General features: G+C 42.2%; 1 protein-coding gene across 1 annotated transcript in view; it reads right to left on the reverse strand.

The window, feature by feature from the left end:
- Positions 1–608: 608 nt before the first annotated feature.
- Positions 609–15,660, reverse strand: part of DNAJC11 (DnaJ heat shock protein family (Hsp40) member C11) — a 99,824-nt gene continuing 84,772 nt past the window's right edge. The window contains exons 9-16 of the mRNA XM_072156281.1: positions 13,258–13,343; positions 11,766–11,882; positions 10,476–10,631; positions 6,985–7,054; positions 4,062–4,119; positions 3,709–3,851; positions 2,429–2,558; positions 609–2,135 (exon numbers count right to left, since the gene is read on the reverse strand). Coding sequence (XP_072012382.1) covers positions 2,110–2,135; positions 2,429–2,558; positions 3,709–3,851; positions 4,062–4,119; positions 6,985–7,054; positions 10,476–10,631; positions 11,766–11,882; positions 13,258–13,343 — 786 coding nt within the window. The 3' untranslated portion in view covers positions 609–2,109. The remainder of the gene's footprint in view (positions 2,136–2,428; positions 2,559–3,708; positions 3,852–4,061; positions 4,120–6,984; positions 7,055–10,475; positions 10,632–11,765; positions 11,883–13,257; positions 13,344–15,660) is intronic.

The following is a 15,660-nucleotide window of genomic DNA, read 5'->3' on the forward strand; positions in this document are numbered from 1 at the left end:
TGTGTATTGTTTAGTTATTTATTAGGAGAGGGAAAAAAAATTACTTAAAAAAAATAAATAAAAATTAGGTGGTGGGACTGGGTGAATGTTTTATTTTATAATGCTGATTGTGTGGTGTGTGTGTGTGGCTGGGCCAGGAGATTTTCGGAAGTCTCTTTTAGTTTATATTATTGTTTTGTTTTCATCATTATTATTATTATGTTTTATTTTGCCAGTAGTTATGGCTTGATTTATGTTTATGATTGTAATGTTTTTCATTTTTATATAAAATAAAAGATCTACAGGATATAACTCAAGATCAGTACAGGATAAGTAATGTCATGTATGTACACCGTGACTCCACCATCAGACTAGTGAGTACACCTCTGGTGTATAATACAGGATGTAATGCAGGATCAGTACATGTTTGTCATGTATGTACATAGTGACTCCACCATCAGAATAGTGGGATCAGCTCTGGGTTATAATACAAGATGTAATGCAGGATAAGGAATGGAATGTTCATACCTAGTGAATTCAACAGTAGAATAAACACCTACTAATATAAGTGGCAAGTGACAATGTTGTAAAACTGGAAGAAAACTCAAGTCTCATAGAATCAGCAAGACTTGGAAAAATATCCTGGTTTATTTCACATTGTATTTATTTCTGGTGTGTGGAGCAGAAAGTAGAAAATGATCCTTTTCATGCAATTTCTGGTCAGGTCTCCTGAATGGACATCTGCGGGGTGGACGCTGTATTTGGCAGAAGACACAAAGGATTGCTATGGAGATGTACAGGAGTGACAAGCAGCGGCATGTAACATGTCCCCCGCCCCCCCCTTCAATCATCATAAAGACACCCAAAATATGACATCTAATAATCTATTCTCTGCCTAGAGGATTACAGGCTGCATAATGATATCACAAGAGAGGCCCTGAGGTCAAACAAAATGCAACAAGCTTCTCCAGGGACAAGGATTAAATATGGAGCAAGGAAAAACAAACAAAAAAAAAACATCTTCAACAATGGGGTTTCAAAACGTAAATATGCACTTTAAAAAAAGTATACGCATTTATATGCAATAAATAGGTGCTCACCCCTCCTGGTACACGTACTGGGCCATCCACTATAACCTATCAGGAATTTTTGGCATAGTAGAGCGAATAAAAAAACATGCTTTGGAGAACCCTGTATGATACCTTACACCATAACAAAATATTGTACCAAAAAGCCCTAGAATACCATAGGCTTGCTCCCAATTGAGTGATTCTAGTCCAAATGCTGGACTAGAGTATAGCAAAAGCAGCGCCAAAGCAGTAACAGCATTTTTTTAAACTAGGTCTAAAATACAGTAAAATCCTTGCTCTTGCATATCCAGAAATGTAGTAGCCTTGTCCTGTTGAACTGAATACATAAATATTGTTGCAAATGGCTGCCTTGAGAAGCCCTTAATGAAAATACATTCTTTTGTTCCCATTATCAGCCAATAAATACAGGATAGGGGTGAAAGAGATTATACTGCTAGGATGACGGAAAGGGTTTCCACAAAAAAAAATCTGGCCCCAAAATGACATTCGAAGCACAAAGATCCTCTGCAGACCTTTACATGGAGGGAATTTATATCATCTGTTCCTACTAAAACACTGAAAAAAAGGAAGAAGCCATGTTTCTTATTCCCCTTTTAGTGTAGGGTTCCTTTAAGGCGAGATGATAAGTGGACACATACATCACATGTAACAGGCAGAGAAAGCTGTGCATTCAGCAGAGCAATGGCGCTGGTTCTCCAGCTAGTGAGGTACAACGTACAGCACATGAGTGCATGCTGAGAGTTGTAGTTCCACAACAGCCAGAGAATGACAGACTAATTGCTATTTAACTGTACCAAGGGGTAAAACCAATTGATCCCGACTTAAAAGATATGGCTCTGGTAAAACAGTGTCACTGTATCTTCCTATGAGTATTATATCATATACTTTTGACAACTTTTTTTTTCCTCCTTTTTTTAATAATACATATAGTCTTAAAAAATGTTCAGCTTGAAGGATTCATGAGCAGAAAGTCCAGGGTCGAGGTTCCGGGCTCAGGATATACGAGTTCTGAATATTATAGCTCCGCTTCTGGAGTAGGCTAGCCATCCGCATCGATCTTGTGAGCTGTAAGAAGAGGAGGATATAAGATCAGAGGCGGTAAGAGGACATTACCATGGTGTAATGAATCTATGTGTTGTGTGTGGTATTGCCTGCTTTACTATTATATAAGTGTTTTGTAGCATTGTCTTGGCTTTTCGTGGCAAAATTTATCTTGGCGTGGAACGAAATGAAGTGGGTATTCTTACAAATACAATATATTCGAAAAGGCAAGGTAGCCCCCACCTAGCCCTTGTCTGTATTAAGGTTTTGCCCTATGATCCTTGACAATCAGTAACATTATATTGATATACACTCACACTGCTTTGGTATCCTAAGTGCCTCATTGTCCCCAGACATGACTTGGTGAAGAACCCCTCTAAACTGGTAAAGGATTTTTAGGCTTTTATCTTCTCCAATACATGGGTCATAGAACCCAGGTAGACCAGCCTAAGAGAGAAACGAGAGAGACAGTGTTACATGGCAGCTGATGAGAGGGGAGAGAACTTTATTCCAAACATTTAGAGGACCTTCCAATAACTCAATCTCTTTGAATCCTTCAATAGTCTCCGCTGCACTGATTTCAGCACAGTTGGATTTTTTGCTCTAGTCCCCAGCAGTGTACAACAAAGATTTCTGCAACGATTTGCACAAAAATACTGATAATGCTCTTTATTGTCACATGGGCGGTCTCGGGCTCTATGCTTTGACCTTGGACTGCCCACGTGCCTTGACGAAGGCAGCGTGCCGAAACGCGCGTCGGGGTGTTTTTCTATCTTGGAGACTGCATACCTTTGGTGCCTAGGTAATTATCATACAGGATTCCATTATCCAATACTACTTTCACTTTATTATTGCTTATATTGGCACTTTAGATTGACTTCAAACATCTATGCAATACCTTGTCATTGTCCATGCCTCCTTGTTGTTTTTAAACTTCCTCCCCAGCATTAACTAGCTACCTCCCAGTGTGCAAATATCTGTTCTATGTATTTTATCTTGTGCATGTCTTTCTATTATACATTTAATAAAGTTCTTTTTTATGCTTTACAGTAATTGTTTCCTGTGCAAATCTGTTTTTTTTTTTTAGTAGGTTTTGACTGCCCACCTGACTGTAGAGAGCCAAATGCATTTACTGGGTGCCAAACGAACAGCACTGGTTGGTAAGGAACAGTGGGGGCTAGAGAAATAAAATTGGTGGAGTGAAGACTATTAATGGATGCAAAGAGTGTTAGAGTTGGTGAAAGGTCCTCTATAAACAAAACATTTCTCCTAACCAGGCCAGTTGCAGACAAACATTTTCAGTGTGTATGTTGGTCTGATCTTGCGGACTGCACACATTGCACAGGGCGGGAGTCCTTGTATAATAGAGAAATATGATGCAAGGATTCCCTGTCTGTCGGCTTCACAGCAGACCCATTACTGTAAGAACTGAAACAGTGCCAGCACTGGGAGTCCTTGCATCATAATTCTGCATGAAGCAAGGACTGCGGTCCTGCGCAAAGTGTTCAATTTGTGCTATTGTTCCAACATATGGGTCAGATTCTACAGGTTGACCATGTTTCTCTGCAGTCAGCCTGTATGGTATAATCAAACTTACCTTGGAAGCTTCTGTGAGGATTAGCTTTGAGTCTTTGACCAGGCACTGTAGGGGCACCGTCACATCAATGACTTTCACTTTCTCGTTCCTCCGGCTATTATCAGTAACAAACTTCCCATACCAGGCGTTCAATATTATTAAGCCTAAAACACAAAAATATTATTTTAGATGAAGATGTCCACCTGAGGTGTTTATATCCTTTATAAAGAAAATTCCATGATAGGTTTCTGCAAATACTGATATTCCCCTATAAGACAAAAATCCTAAACTTTGCATTGTGCAGATCCTCGGTTACTCCTCCTAGCAAATACATTCCTAATAAAAAAATAATGTCTATAAGGTCTATAATTTACCCATTCTAGCTTCTTCAGCTTCTATGATCCTCCGTACAGACTCTTGCATTAAACGGACCTACAAATCAAAAGACACAGAACAATCATGTTGCTGGACTTGTGTTTTTTTATTACATCAGAAGTTAAGGAATAGTAATCCTAAGATCTGATTTCTGATTTCTAGGGGTTGCTAAAAGTTTCATTGTTATGCCATTCAAAAACCAAATGAGATGCACCTTTCTATTAATGCAATCAATGTGTCCTAGGTTCCTTTATTGGACCCTATGATGTCTGCTAGTAGTAGATATGGGCTTTGGTTGTGTCACATTGATTCTCTGTGCCAGGACCAAAGGCTCCTTTCGATCATCATAAATGTACATTGATCATAGAATTTACATGGTTAAACTATGGAGAATAAAGGTCCCTCTAATCTCCACTGTTTGAATGAAGCTACAGCTGTGTTGGGACCACCCTTTCTGAGCCTGCATTGTCTTAGGGTGTGGTCACATGTTGCGTTTAACGCATGCGTTTAAAAACGCATTGCAACAGCTGAAGAGGGATTTGCCTAATTAAACAGTTGTTAACACGCATGTGTTAATATTGTGTTAACACATTGTTAAAGCATGCATTAACATTTGCGTTGTGTAAACGCAAGTGTTAACAGCTGTTTAATTAGGCAAATCCCTCTTAAGCTGTTGCAATGCTTTTTTTAAACGCATGCGTTAAACATGACGTGTGACCGCACCCTTAAGGACATGTATGCTTGACCCGAAACTTCCTGCTACTGATAGCAAGCACCCATAAGAAATTAAATGACCATCTAAGATAAGCACAATGTATACTTCTAAATTCCTATCGCATGGCTACAGAGAAACTTGGCTACTGATAATGAAAAAAATGCATTTTCTCTCACATGGTTTAGAGCGTGACTGTAAAGTTACTGACAAAAGATTGCTTTAGCACAGCTGGAGAGAGCCTTTGATAACCATGCCAACGATACCTGCATCATGCTGCTGGCTTCTTCCTAGCCTGAGATATATCTGGCATACAGAACATGAGATTCAGATTCAGCTAATTCTGATGTGGGTGGGCACTTAATGTGACATCAGCTCACCCCACTGAAGCCAGAAGAGGACAGCATGTTAGTAATTGGCCGAACTGAAGCATGTGATGAGTCACATTCCTGTGACATCAATAAGGTCCTTTGCATCACACCAAGTACTTTCTGGTTTCTTTTGAAATAAAGTCACCTTCTTGAGATTGTGATACCTTTTAACCCCTTAAGGACGCAGGGTATTTTCGCTAATTTCTCGCTCACCATCTTCAAAAATCCATAACTTTTTCATTTTTCCGTGTACAGAGCTGTCTGAGGGCTTATTTTGTGCGTAACAAATTTTACTTTCCCATGATGTTATTTATTATTCCATGCCATGTAGTGGGAAGCCGCAAAAAAATTCCAAATGTGGAAAAATTGAAAAAAACTGCATGTGCGTCATGTTCTTGTGGGCTCAGTTTTTACGACTTTCACTCTGCGCTCCAAATAACACCTCTACTTTATTCTTTGGTTCGGTGCGATCGCGGTGATACCAAATTTATACAGGTTTTATTGTGTTTTAATACATTTTCAAAAATTAAACGAATGTGTACAAAAAAGAAAAAAAAAATTTTGCCATCTTCTGACGCGAATAACTTTTTCATACTTTGGCGCATGGAGCTGTGTGAGGGGTCATTTTTTGCGAAATGAGCCAACGTTCTCATTGCTACCGTTTTGAGGACTGTGCAACATTTTGATCATTTTTAATTACATTTTTTATGTCATCTAAAAAGGTGTAAAAGCCGCGTTTTGGACATTTGGGCGCCATTTGCCGTTCCGGAGGTCACCGCCGTCAATAACCGTTTTTATATTTTGATAGATCGGGCATTTTGGGACGCGGCGATACCTAATGTGTCTGTGATTTTTACTATTTATTATATTTTATATCAGTTCTAGGGAAAGGGGGGTGATTTGAACTTTTAATATTTTATTATTTTTTTTACAACTTTTTTTTTTCTTTTTTTCCCCACTATTTCTTAGACCCTCTAGGGTACATTAACCCTAGATGGTCTGATCGCTCCTGCCATATACTGCAATACTGCTGTATCGCAGTATATGGCATTTCTGCTCACTATACATTACAATGAGCCACAGGCTCATTGTAATGCATATGCAGAAGCCATGTATCCTCGGGTCAAACGAAGACCCGAGGCTACCATGGCAACCGATCGCCGCCCCCCGATGACGTTCGGGGGAGCGGCGATCGGAGGTAAGATGGCGGCGCCCACGCGCCGCCAAATTTAAAGTGCCGCCGGCGACTTTGCCGGCGGCAAAGAAAAGGTTAACACCCGCGATCGGTGCAAGCACCGACCGCGGGTGATAGCGATGGGTCTTTGCTGCGATATGCAGCAAAGCCCATCTCTGTATGAAGAAGGCTCAGCCCGTGAGCCTTCTTCATACAACCTTCACAGCTCCGTGGCGGATATATCCATCACGGAGCGTGAAGGGGTTAACGGCTAACTGAAATATAAGATGTTATAAGCAAGCTTTTGGAACAGCTTAGCTCCCTTCATCAAGGGTGGTATAACACAGTCTTTCTGAAGCGACACAGATGGTTGCTCTCAAGATTATTTTATTTTACCAAAATAAAAAGCAAATCAAAAGCAACAGGAATTTCTTCAACTAGCTAACACAATACAAAACTTTTTTTCTTGCAACCAAGTACTTTTTAAACGATGCAGGACTGCTTGTTTGTAATTGGCCAACCTGAAGCCTGTGCCAGCTGCTAAACAATTTATAGTAAATTAGGGAATTGCTTATTTTTGCTTAGTGCAGAGTTAGGCAAAAGTTTTTATACTCTACAATTGTACTTTAAAAGCATTATATGATAAGGAATATGATGGTACATACTGCAGCCTCCGCTTCTTGCTTCTTCTTTAAGATGTCACTCGCCGAGTTTTCCCTTTGCTTCTCGAGTTCTCTGTCATTTTTAGTAAAAAAAAAATATATAATTTTTTTTAAGAATATTTATCAACAAATGACATAAACCTTCTGAGCTTTGCATGGAAGCCTTATATTTGTAGGCTTTTACTGCAGGTATTAGAGAAGGAATCTCACACATTTGTAGGTAAATTGCCTTCTCTTTCATCCACTATTCACTTTTCATCCACCTATGAATCAAGAAGTGAGGCAGAACAACTTCACTCTGCTGTGAATCACACAACATTCCATTTCCTGTTCCATATCAGCCAGGGATGGGATTCCTTGCATCATAGTGATATATAATACAAAGAGTCCCCTGCTTCCCTGCTGTCATGATAGGAGTAAAGTGCTGCAGTCTTGACAGGGCGTGTGGACTATGATATGAGTCCTGTCTCTAGCAATGTGGTCGGTCAAATGCACTGTCTGGGGTTTGCAAAACAAAATTATGAGTGGTGGTGGGGGCACATTGAGGGGGTTGGCATGGGGAATATTACAAGGGGCTGTGGGGACATTACTGGGAGCTGTGAAGACATGGGGGGGGGTTGTTGGGGACATTACATAGGGCTTGGGGGACAGTACTGGGGGTTGTGAAGACTTTGTGGGGCTTTGGGGACATTATAGGCAGTTGTGAAGACATTACAGGCGACCTTAAGAATACTACTGGGGGCTGTGGGGACATTATTGTGTGTTGTGGGGGATTTTACAGGGGGCTTTGAGGACATTACTAGGGGCTGTGAAGACTTTTGGGGGACTGATGGGGACATTACTGGGAACTGTGGGGACTTTAAAGGGGGCTGTGGGTAACATTACAGGGGTCTGCAAAGACATTGGGGGGGAAAAGGGGGGCATTACATTTGGTTTTAGGGACATTACTGGTGGCTGTGAAAACTTTGGGGGGGTTGTGGAGACATTAAAGTGGGCTCTGGGGGTCATTACAGTGGGCTCTGGGGGTCATTACAGGGGGCTCTGGGGGTCATTACAGGGGGCTGTGAGGACATCTGGGGGGCTGTGAGGACATTTGGGGGGCTCTGAGGACATTATTGGGGGCTGTGGATGGACGTTACAGGGAGCTCTGGTACATTACAGAGGGCTGTGGGGGACATTATAGAGGACTCTGGGGAACTTCTCAATGGGGACCTTTACTTAGTGTAGGTATTTTTAGGTGAGGGGATTCTTTATGTGGGCACTATTAGGGACGGCATTACTTAGTTTTGGGTCACATTATCGAACATTATTAGGTGAGTGGCACAATAAGGGGAACCATGTATTGTGTGTAAACCTATATGTATGTATATACACTCACCGGCCACTTTATTAGGTACACCTGTCCAACTGCTCGTTAACACTTAATTTCTAATCAGCCAATCACATGGCGGCAACTCAGTGCATTTAGGCATGTAGACATGGTCAAGACAATCTCCTGCAGTTCAAACCGAGCATCAGTATGGGGAAGAAAGGTGATTTGAGTGCCTTTGAACGTGGCATGGTTGTTGGTGCCAGAAGGGCTGGTCTGAGTATTTCAGAAACTGCTGATCTACTGGGATTTTCACGCACAACCATCTCTAGGGTTTACAGAGAATGGTCCGAAAAAGAAAAAACATCCTGTGAGCGGCAGTTCTGTGGGCGGAAATGCCTTGTTGATGCCAGAGGTCAGAGGAGAATGGGCAGACCCGTTACAACCAAGCTAGGCAGAAGAGCATCTCTGAACGCACAGTACGTCGAACTTTGAGGCAGATGGGCTACAGCAGCAGAAGACCACACCGGGTGCCACTCCTTTCAGCTAAGAACAGGAAACAGGCTACAATTTGCACAAGCTCATCGAAATTGGACAGTAGAAGATTGGAAAAACGTTGCCTGGTCTGATGAGTCTCGATTTTTGCAGCGACATTCGGATGGTAGGGTCAGAATTTGGCGTCAACAACATGAAAGCATGGATCCATCCTGGCTTGTATCAACGGTTCAGGCTGGTGGTGGTGGTGTCATGGTGTGGGGAATATTTTCTTGGCACTCTTTGGGCCCCTTGGTACCAATTGAGCATCGTTGCAACGCCACAGCCTACCTGAGTATTGTTGCTGACCATGTCCATCCCTTTATGACCACAATGTACCAAACATCTGATGGCTACTTTCAGCAGGATAATGCGCCATGTCATAAAGCTGGAATCATCTCAGACTGGTTTCTTGAACATGACAATGAGTTCACTGTACTCAAATGTACTCACCAGATCTCAATCCAATAGAGCATCTTTGGGATGTGGTGGAACGGGAGATTCGCATCATGGATGTGCAGCCGACAAATCTGCGGCAACTGTGTGATGCCAACATGTCAATATGGACCAAAATCTCTGAGGAATGCTTCCAGCACCTTGTTGAATCTATGCCACGAAGAATTGAGGCAGTTCTGAAGGCAAAAAGGGGGTCCAACCCGTTACTAGCATGGTGTACCTAATAAAGTAGCCAGTGAGTGTGTATATATATATATATAATATATATAGGTTTTATGGCTTTTACAACATGTTTTACTAGGAAGCATATATTGTTTCTGTGTTAACAGTATTTTCAGGAGGACTCTGTCTCTATTGGGCCCCTTTCACAGCGGCTAGCATACCGCCACCATAGGAGTGCATTGTGCACGGTACGGTGAGCACAGTCGTGTGTCACCGTGCCATTTCTCCGTAAGAATGGCCCTGCTGTAGGGCTTCTTATAGAGATGGGAGGGGGGAGGAGCGCTCACCCCTCCACCTCCCCAAGCAGGCAGTCCTGGCTGTGGCATATCATGTGTGTGTGTGTGAATGGGGCCTTACAGTAAAGGAGAGGGAGTGTTAGGGGTGGCAGCAGGATAACACTGGTAGGGGACCAAGATGTAGGAACAATAAAGAACATGAGATGTCTGTGTGGTGATCTCTACAGGGAGGACACGTGGCTGAAGAAAAGACGTGGTGATGCCAGGACCTAATGGAGAAGATAGAGGACACATCACCTGCAGTCACTGGATGTAACAAGTAGGGATTTCTCCTGTGTTTTCTGTAGCTGTATGTGTTGTCTATAGCTTGTATATACAGGAGTGTGCATTACTGAAATTGTGATATATATGCATTGGGGCCCGTGCCCCGGATCTTTTACCACCCTAGCAACACCCCTGGTCAGGTCATAAACCTTAGCAATTGAACCTATCTTATAAGATGCTACCCAGCTTTCTTAGACGAAAATTTAACTAAAAGTCGGCTGGGCAGAAGAGGATGTGCCAAGAATAGGACATTTTATGATTATAGGGAAAAAGTTTAAACTAAACATTCAGCAAACTTATTTGGCCAGTTTAGCTACAGAGAAAAATCTCTATATTAATGCAAACCTGGCTTTTCCTGCCCATACAGGAGTTGTCTGGGTGAGTTATAGGATAAGCCATGGAAAGGTACTTACTTCTCTTTCTGTGCCTTGAGGTAAGGTTTGATGATAAGCCGATGCATCGCTACATAGATAATAAGGGGCCCCACAGTGGCGTAAAACACTGCACTTGGTAGAAGCTGATCTGTCAGGTGAATGGGGAAGAAATATGTCTGACTGGCTCTATTCAACCTGGAATAAAGAAGAGCAAGAACAGATTAATAAAAACCGTCTGCGGGGCTCTGAGCCACCAAACAAGCCGTAATTTATACTTTGCAACAAACGCTGAATCTCATCTGACCTCGAGAGCAAAACTTGACACATCTATTATCCTCATCCCCGTAATAGGTGTGCAGCTAATAAGTAGCTGCTGGTCAGCCTGAATGCCATCTATCTGAGGCAACGGCCAGCCTATAAAATAAATACATCAATAAAAAGAAATACTCAATTCCTCAAACAGATGCTGGCTTCTTCATAGGAAAACAGCCGCACAGATTTACATACACATCTTATTATGCGCAGCACAATTATTATTTTCCAGCCGTTTCATTCAGTAACTAGTTATAAGGCACAGTGATGTGTACAATGTACCCCCTTGTGGTGGAAGATGGGATATGCTTAATGCAAAAAAGTTATCTTTAATAAATAAACTCAGCATTAAACATTGTTGCAAGGTACGCTAATTTAAAAAAAAAAAAAAATGTACAGCTGCATGTATATTACATGGTGTGTTACACAGTTCTGTGTCTCAGTTCTGATGCAGAACTTTTCAATATACTCTCCAGCTCTTGCAGAACCTCATAATGCGGACCTCAGCTCTAAATGGTCATAATCTCATTAGGGGGAGATGTATCAAGACTTGTACGCCAGTTTTCCCCTTTATGCCACGTCCTCTCCAAATGGGTGGAGGAGCATGAAGGGGGCCGTGCCAGGTGACTCATGGCACTGGTTAGAGTGCAAGGCCCTGCCTGGCGTACAATTCCAGCCGCTGGAGCCCCCTGCAATATATGGAGGAGGGGTGGGGTTTAACCATACACTGCCACACAAAGCACCAGTGTATCATAGATTGAATGCTCTTGCGATCAGGGCACTTGCTCCTATTGTTCCATCCAACCACGTTATTACTTAGTAATATCTTATTTGTTAATGCACACTTCAACTGCTCTAAAACATAACGTACGCCTTAGCTGCTGCAGAACCTCATAATGAACATCTCAACCTAGGCAGACCTTCTTTATGGAGTAGTTAAACAGAAGCAAAGTAATATTTTACTGCAAAAAAAACTTCCTTCATGTAGTAAAACAACACCTCTTGAAGATAACTTACTTGACTTTTAAGGATACTCCCTGTGGCACGCCGATGCTCACTGTGGCTCCTAACACACTGTGCCTAGAGATCTTCCTCTCCGCACCATACTCCACCACGGTTCCAAAGAAGCCCGCCCTAAAAAAACACAAGTCATGGGTTCCATTACCCTCAATTTGCTGGACTTGCATTAGTCCTTCCAGCTGACTACAATTCCCAGCATGTGATAGTCTTGTTTCTTAAAAGTTAAATTGCCATGGGGCACGGAGAAATGCTCTAGAACGAGCAGACAAGCTTTACTAATAGATTCATCTGCTTCTGAGGAAGAAAACAAAACCAAAACCTCCATCAATTAACCAGTTTTGCCTCTTGGTATAAGCGATCTGCAGTAAATGCCCCTCTCCCTGGGAACCTGTTAGGAGTCTGAGGAATCAATAAGTTCAGTCCCTGGAGTGGCAAGCTCTTGACTTCACTCCTCTCGACACTGACATTGAAGGGATTAAACAACACATGAATCAATTGGTAGGGGGAAAAATAATCACAATGTTATTAGCGGAGCACCACAGGGTTAATCCTAATTGGATTGCAATAGGCTCATAATTCACTGTCAGCGCATCGACCGATACGTGGGGCCAGAATAGATACAGCATGGAAGAGAAGTACGTTGCTATTCTCATTTTTACAGGCCTGACACCGGGTGATGAAATGAGCACATTTATAGCAAGGACTAATCCCCGGACGTTACAGTTATGGGGCTTCTACAATAACCTCAGCTGCTGGATCATATAATTCAATAGCCATCAGAAGTCTAACAAATAAGGTGCCAGTATCAAGTCCCAGCATGTGTTCTATATTAAAATGTATAAAATGGTAAGGTTAGCTAGGACAACATAAGAAGGATCAGATGTCCAGGGTGCCATTTCTCTTTCTGAATGAGGCAGCAGGTCCCTTTCTTCATGTGTATGGCAGTGCTGTGTATAGGTGCCATAGTGAATGGATGGAGCGGTAGTATGCATGAAAGACCTGCTGCTCCATTCACAATGAGAAATAGGACTCCTGCTCTCGTTTCTAGTGATTAGTTATCTAATTTCAGCAGGTGATCACCATTTGGGAAAGAACGTAAAATTTGAACCAAACGTATTCTAAATAATCCTCCTATTGACCAAAAAACAAAAAGCCCATAGGAGCCCATAGGAATAGTCAGCGCATCTAAAAAAGACATCTCGTAATTGGTAGAGAAGTGGTTGTCGATGTGGCGCACACCGTTAATGAACGGAGTTGGAAGAGCTCTTAATACAAAACTTTTTATTGGTAACTCAATGACACAACGCGTTTCAGAATTTCAAAGGACTCATTTTTCAAGTGGGATTAGGCTAAAAGATATGTACACACAGTATTAAAAAAAGAGAAGTTGGCTATATGGCCTACAGGGAAGTCTGATTGGAGGAATGCCAAGTACATCTGTATAAGGAACACATGAGGTGCTATATGTCAACCACATCTCGCCACTTACTTAACAGATCCCTTTAGTCGTGTCTGTTCTTCATCTTGAAATTTGTGTTGGTAGCTGACCATCATAAAGGTATGGGGGATTCCAAGCTGAAAAACAAGTCGCACAATACAAGACCAACAATCAAAGACCTTTTTCAGGCTTCTATAAATAGAAATGGAAAGGACTGTGATAATATGTATAGTCATACCCTAAACAAAACTTTTATACCATGTAAACATTATTTTTACATCACTTGTAAATACAATGTCAACGTAATGTAACATTTTTGTACAAGCAATGTAAAAGTTACATATATGCAACATTTACAGCAATAACAGTGTTAACATTGTGTTAACTTCATTTAAAAATATTGTTTACATAAAAGCAATGTACATGCATCTTCAATTCTGCCGTAAATGCAACGTGTGAATGCACTTGCAATTTGAAATGTTTGAGTCATGCTGCTATTTTTTCTAGGGGGTGATAAGTGTCGCCTGGTAATCCAAGGCTCCTCACCTTTGCCTCGGATCAGTGAAACCACATTGTAAAACATCCCTTCTCTCTGCCTCCCCACTTCTCCTTACATGCTTATAATGGTTTTGTGCAGTTTCTCTGTTATTCCCGCTATATAAATAAATATCCCTGAACCCACACACTGACCAATCAGTGAATGTAGTATTAGGATGTACAGGGACACACCCTTTTGACAAGAGGAATGGTTACACCCACCAGTCAATTTATTCAAAATCTTCTTTAGGAGGAATATTGCTGCATTTTGCAGTTCCTTTAACAAAATATCCTCCAAAATAATGTTAATATTAAACAATGAGAGGCCCCTCTTGTCCTCTGGAAGCTATTCTCACAAGAGCACAAGACTTTGGTGGTGAAGTGGATAAGCTGGAATATCTTCTGGAATACACCACAGTACAGGAGTGGGACTGCAACAGTCAGAATACAGACATGATTTTTTAATTATAGCAGGTCAACCATTTGAAACTGGGATGAACTGCTCACAGGTAAAGTCTTTGTAATGCTGTTTGTGCCCACTAAACCGGCATGCCTTTATGCAGCAGTGGTTCAAGAACTCAAACATATTAGATCTGAAACTCATGGAGGGAAAAATGTCCTGGCGATTCACTCTTTCCACACATTGGGGCACATTTACTTACCCGGCCCATTCGCGATCCAGCGGCGCGTTCTCTGCACAGGATTCGGGTCCGGCTGGGATTTAAGATGGTAGTTCCTCCGCCGTCCACCAGGTGGCGCTGCAGCGCCGAAAATAATCTTAACGCCCCGGAATGCACCATCCCATAGAAGGTGAAGGTGAGCGCTCCCCAAGCGACACATTTTCGGTTTTTAAATGCGGCGGTTTTTCCGAATACGTCGGGTTTTCGTTCGGCCACGCCCCCCGATTTCTGTCGCGCGCATGCCGGCCCCGATGCGCCACAATCCGATCGCGTGCGCCAAAAACCCGGGGCAATTCATGTACAAGCGGCGCAAATCGGAAATATTCGGGTAACACGTCGGGAAAACGCGAATCGGGCCCTTAGTAAATGACCCCCATTGTGTATTGTGCTTGGTGAGGTGGAGGTCAGTGCACGTGGCTTTACTACACATTTTCTAGACATCACCAGCAGACCGATCTTTGTTTCAAAATGTGTAAGGAGACTTCCAAGAAATATGTAAACAAGTTTTCCAGGATGGGATAAGGAAAGCCACTCCTCTTTTAGCTACCATGTGAAGAAGCATGACCTTCAGGAAGCCTTATGTGGGATTAAAAACTAGTATATCTATTCCACAAGGAACATATTGCCAGCTGTAGACAGCGCGTTTCCAACCTGATTGGGTCTGGTTTGGCTGAGCGAGAGGTTTGTGACTTCCCAACCCTAGTCACAAGTCTCTCTCTCAGCCAAACCAGATATACTGGTTTAGTTTTAACCCCACATTATCTCATATGGCCTCTAGTAGCTCATGCTTGATGTCAAGGAGCAGCCTTACAAGGTAGCCTTACATGGTTTTCCCTATCCCATCCTGGAAAACTTATGTGCATGTTTTCCCAGAATCCATTAGTGAAGCGTCCACGACTATAAGTCTCCACACACCTACAAGGCAGCCTCCGTAAGTAGAACTCTTACATAGAACCCTGATCAGAGGAGCTACTACAGACTTAGGTTGGTGGACCACTACAACTTTTTAACACAGTTATTTTAAGAATCCTAGAGAATCTCCATTGTTCTCAAACTTTAAATCTATATAAAATGATATTTTGGTGATGGCCAACGGTGATGGTTGTATATGCACACTACTACTCCATTGTATCACTATGACACGGCTGGAAGTAGCTGAGGTCTGTGCCAAGATATCCCTGGGAGTGCCATGCAGAATGCATAGAGCTGTGGGATACATGTGTGACCAGCTCTATTC

Source organism: Engystomops pustulosus, chromosome 6 (assembly GCF_040894005.1).
Source record: "Engystomops pustulosus chromosome 6, aEngPut4.maternal, whole genome shotgun sequence".
Lineage (NCBI taxonomy): Eukaryota > Metazoa > Chordata > Amphibia > Anura > Leptodactylidae > Engystomops > Engystomops pustulosus.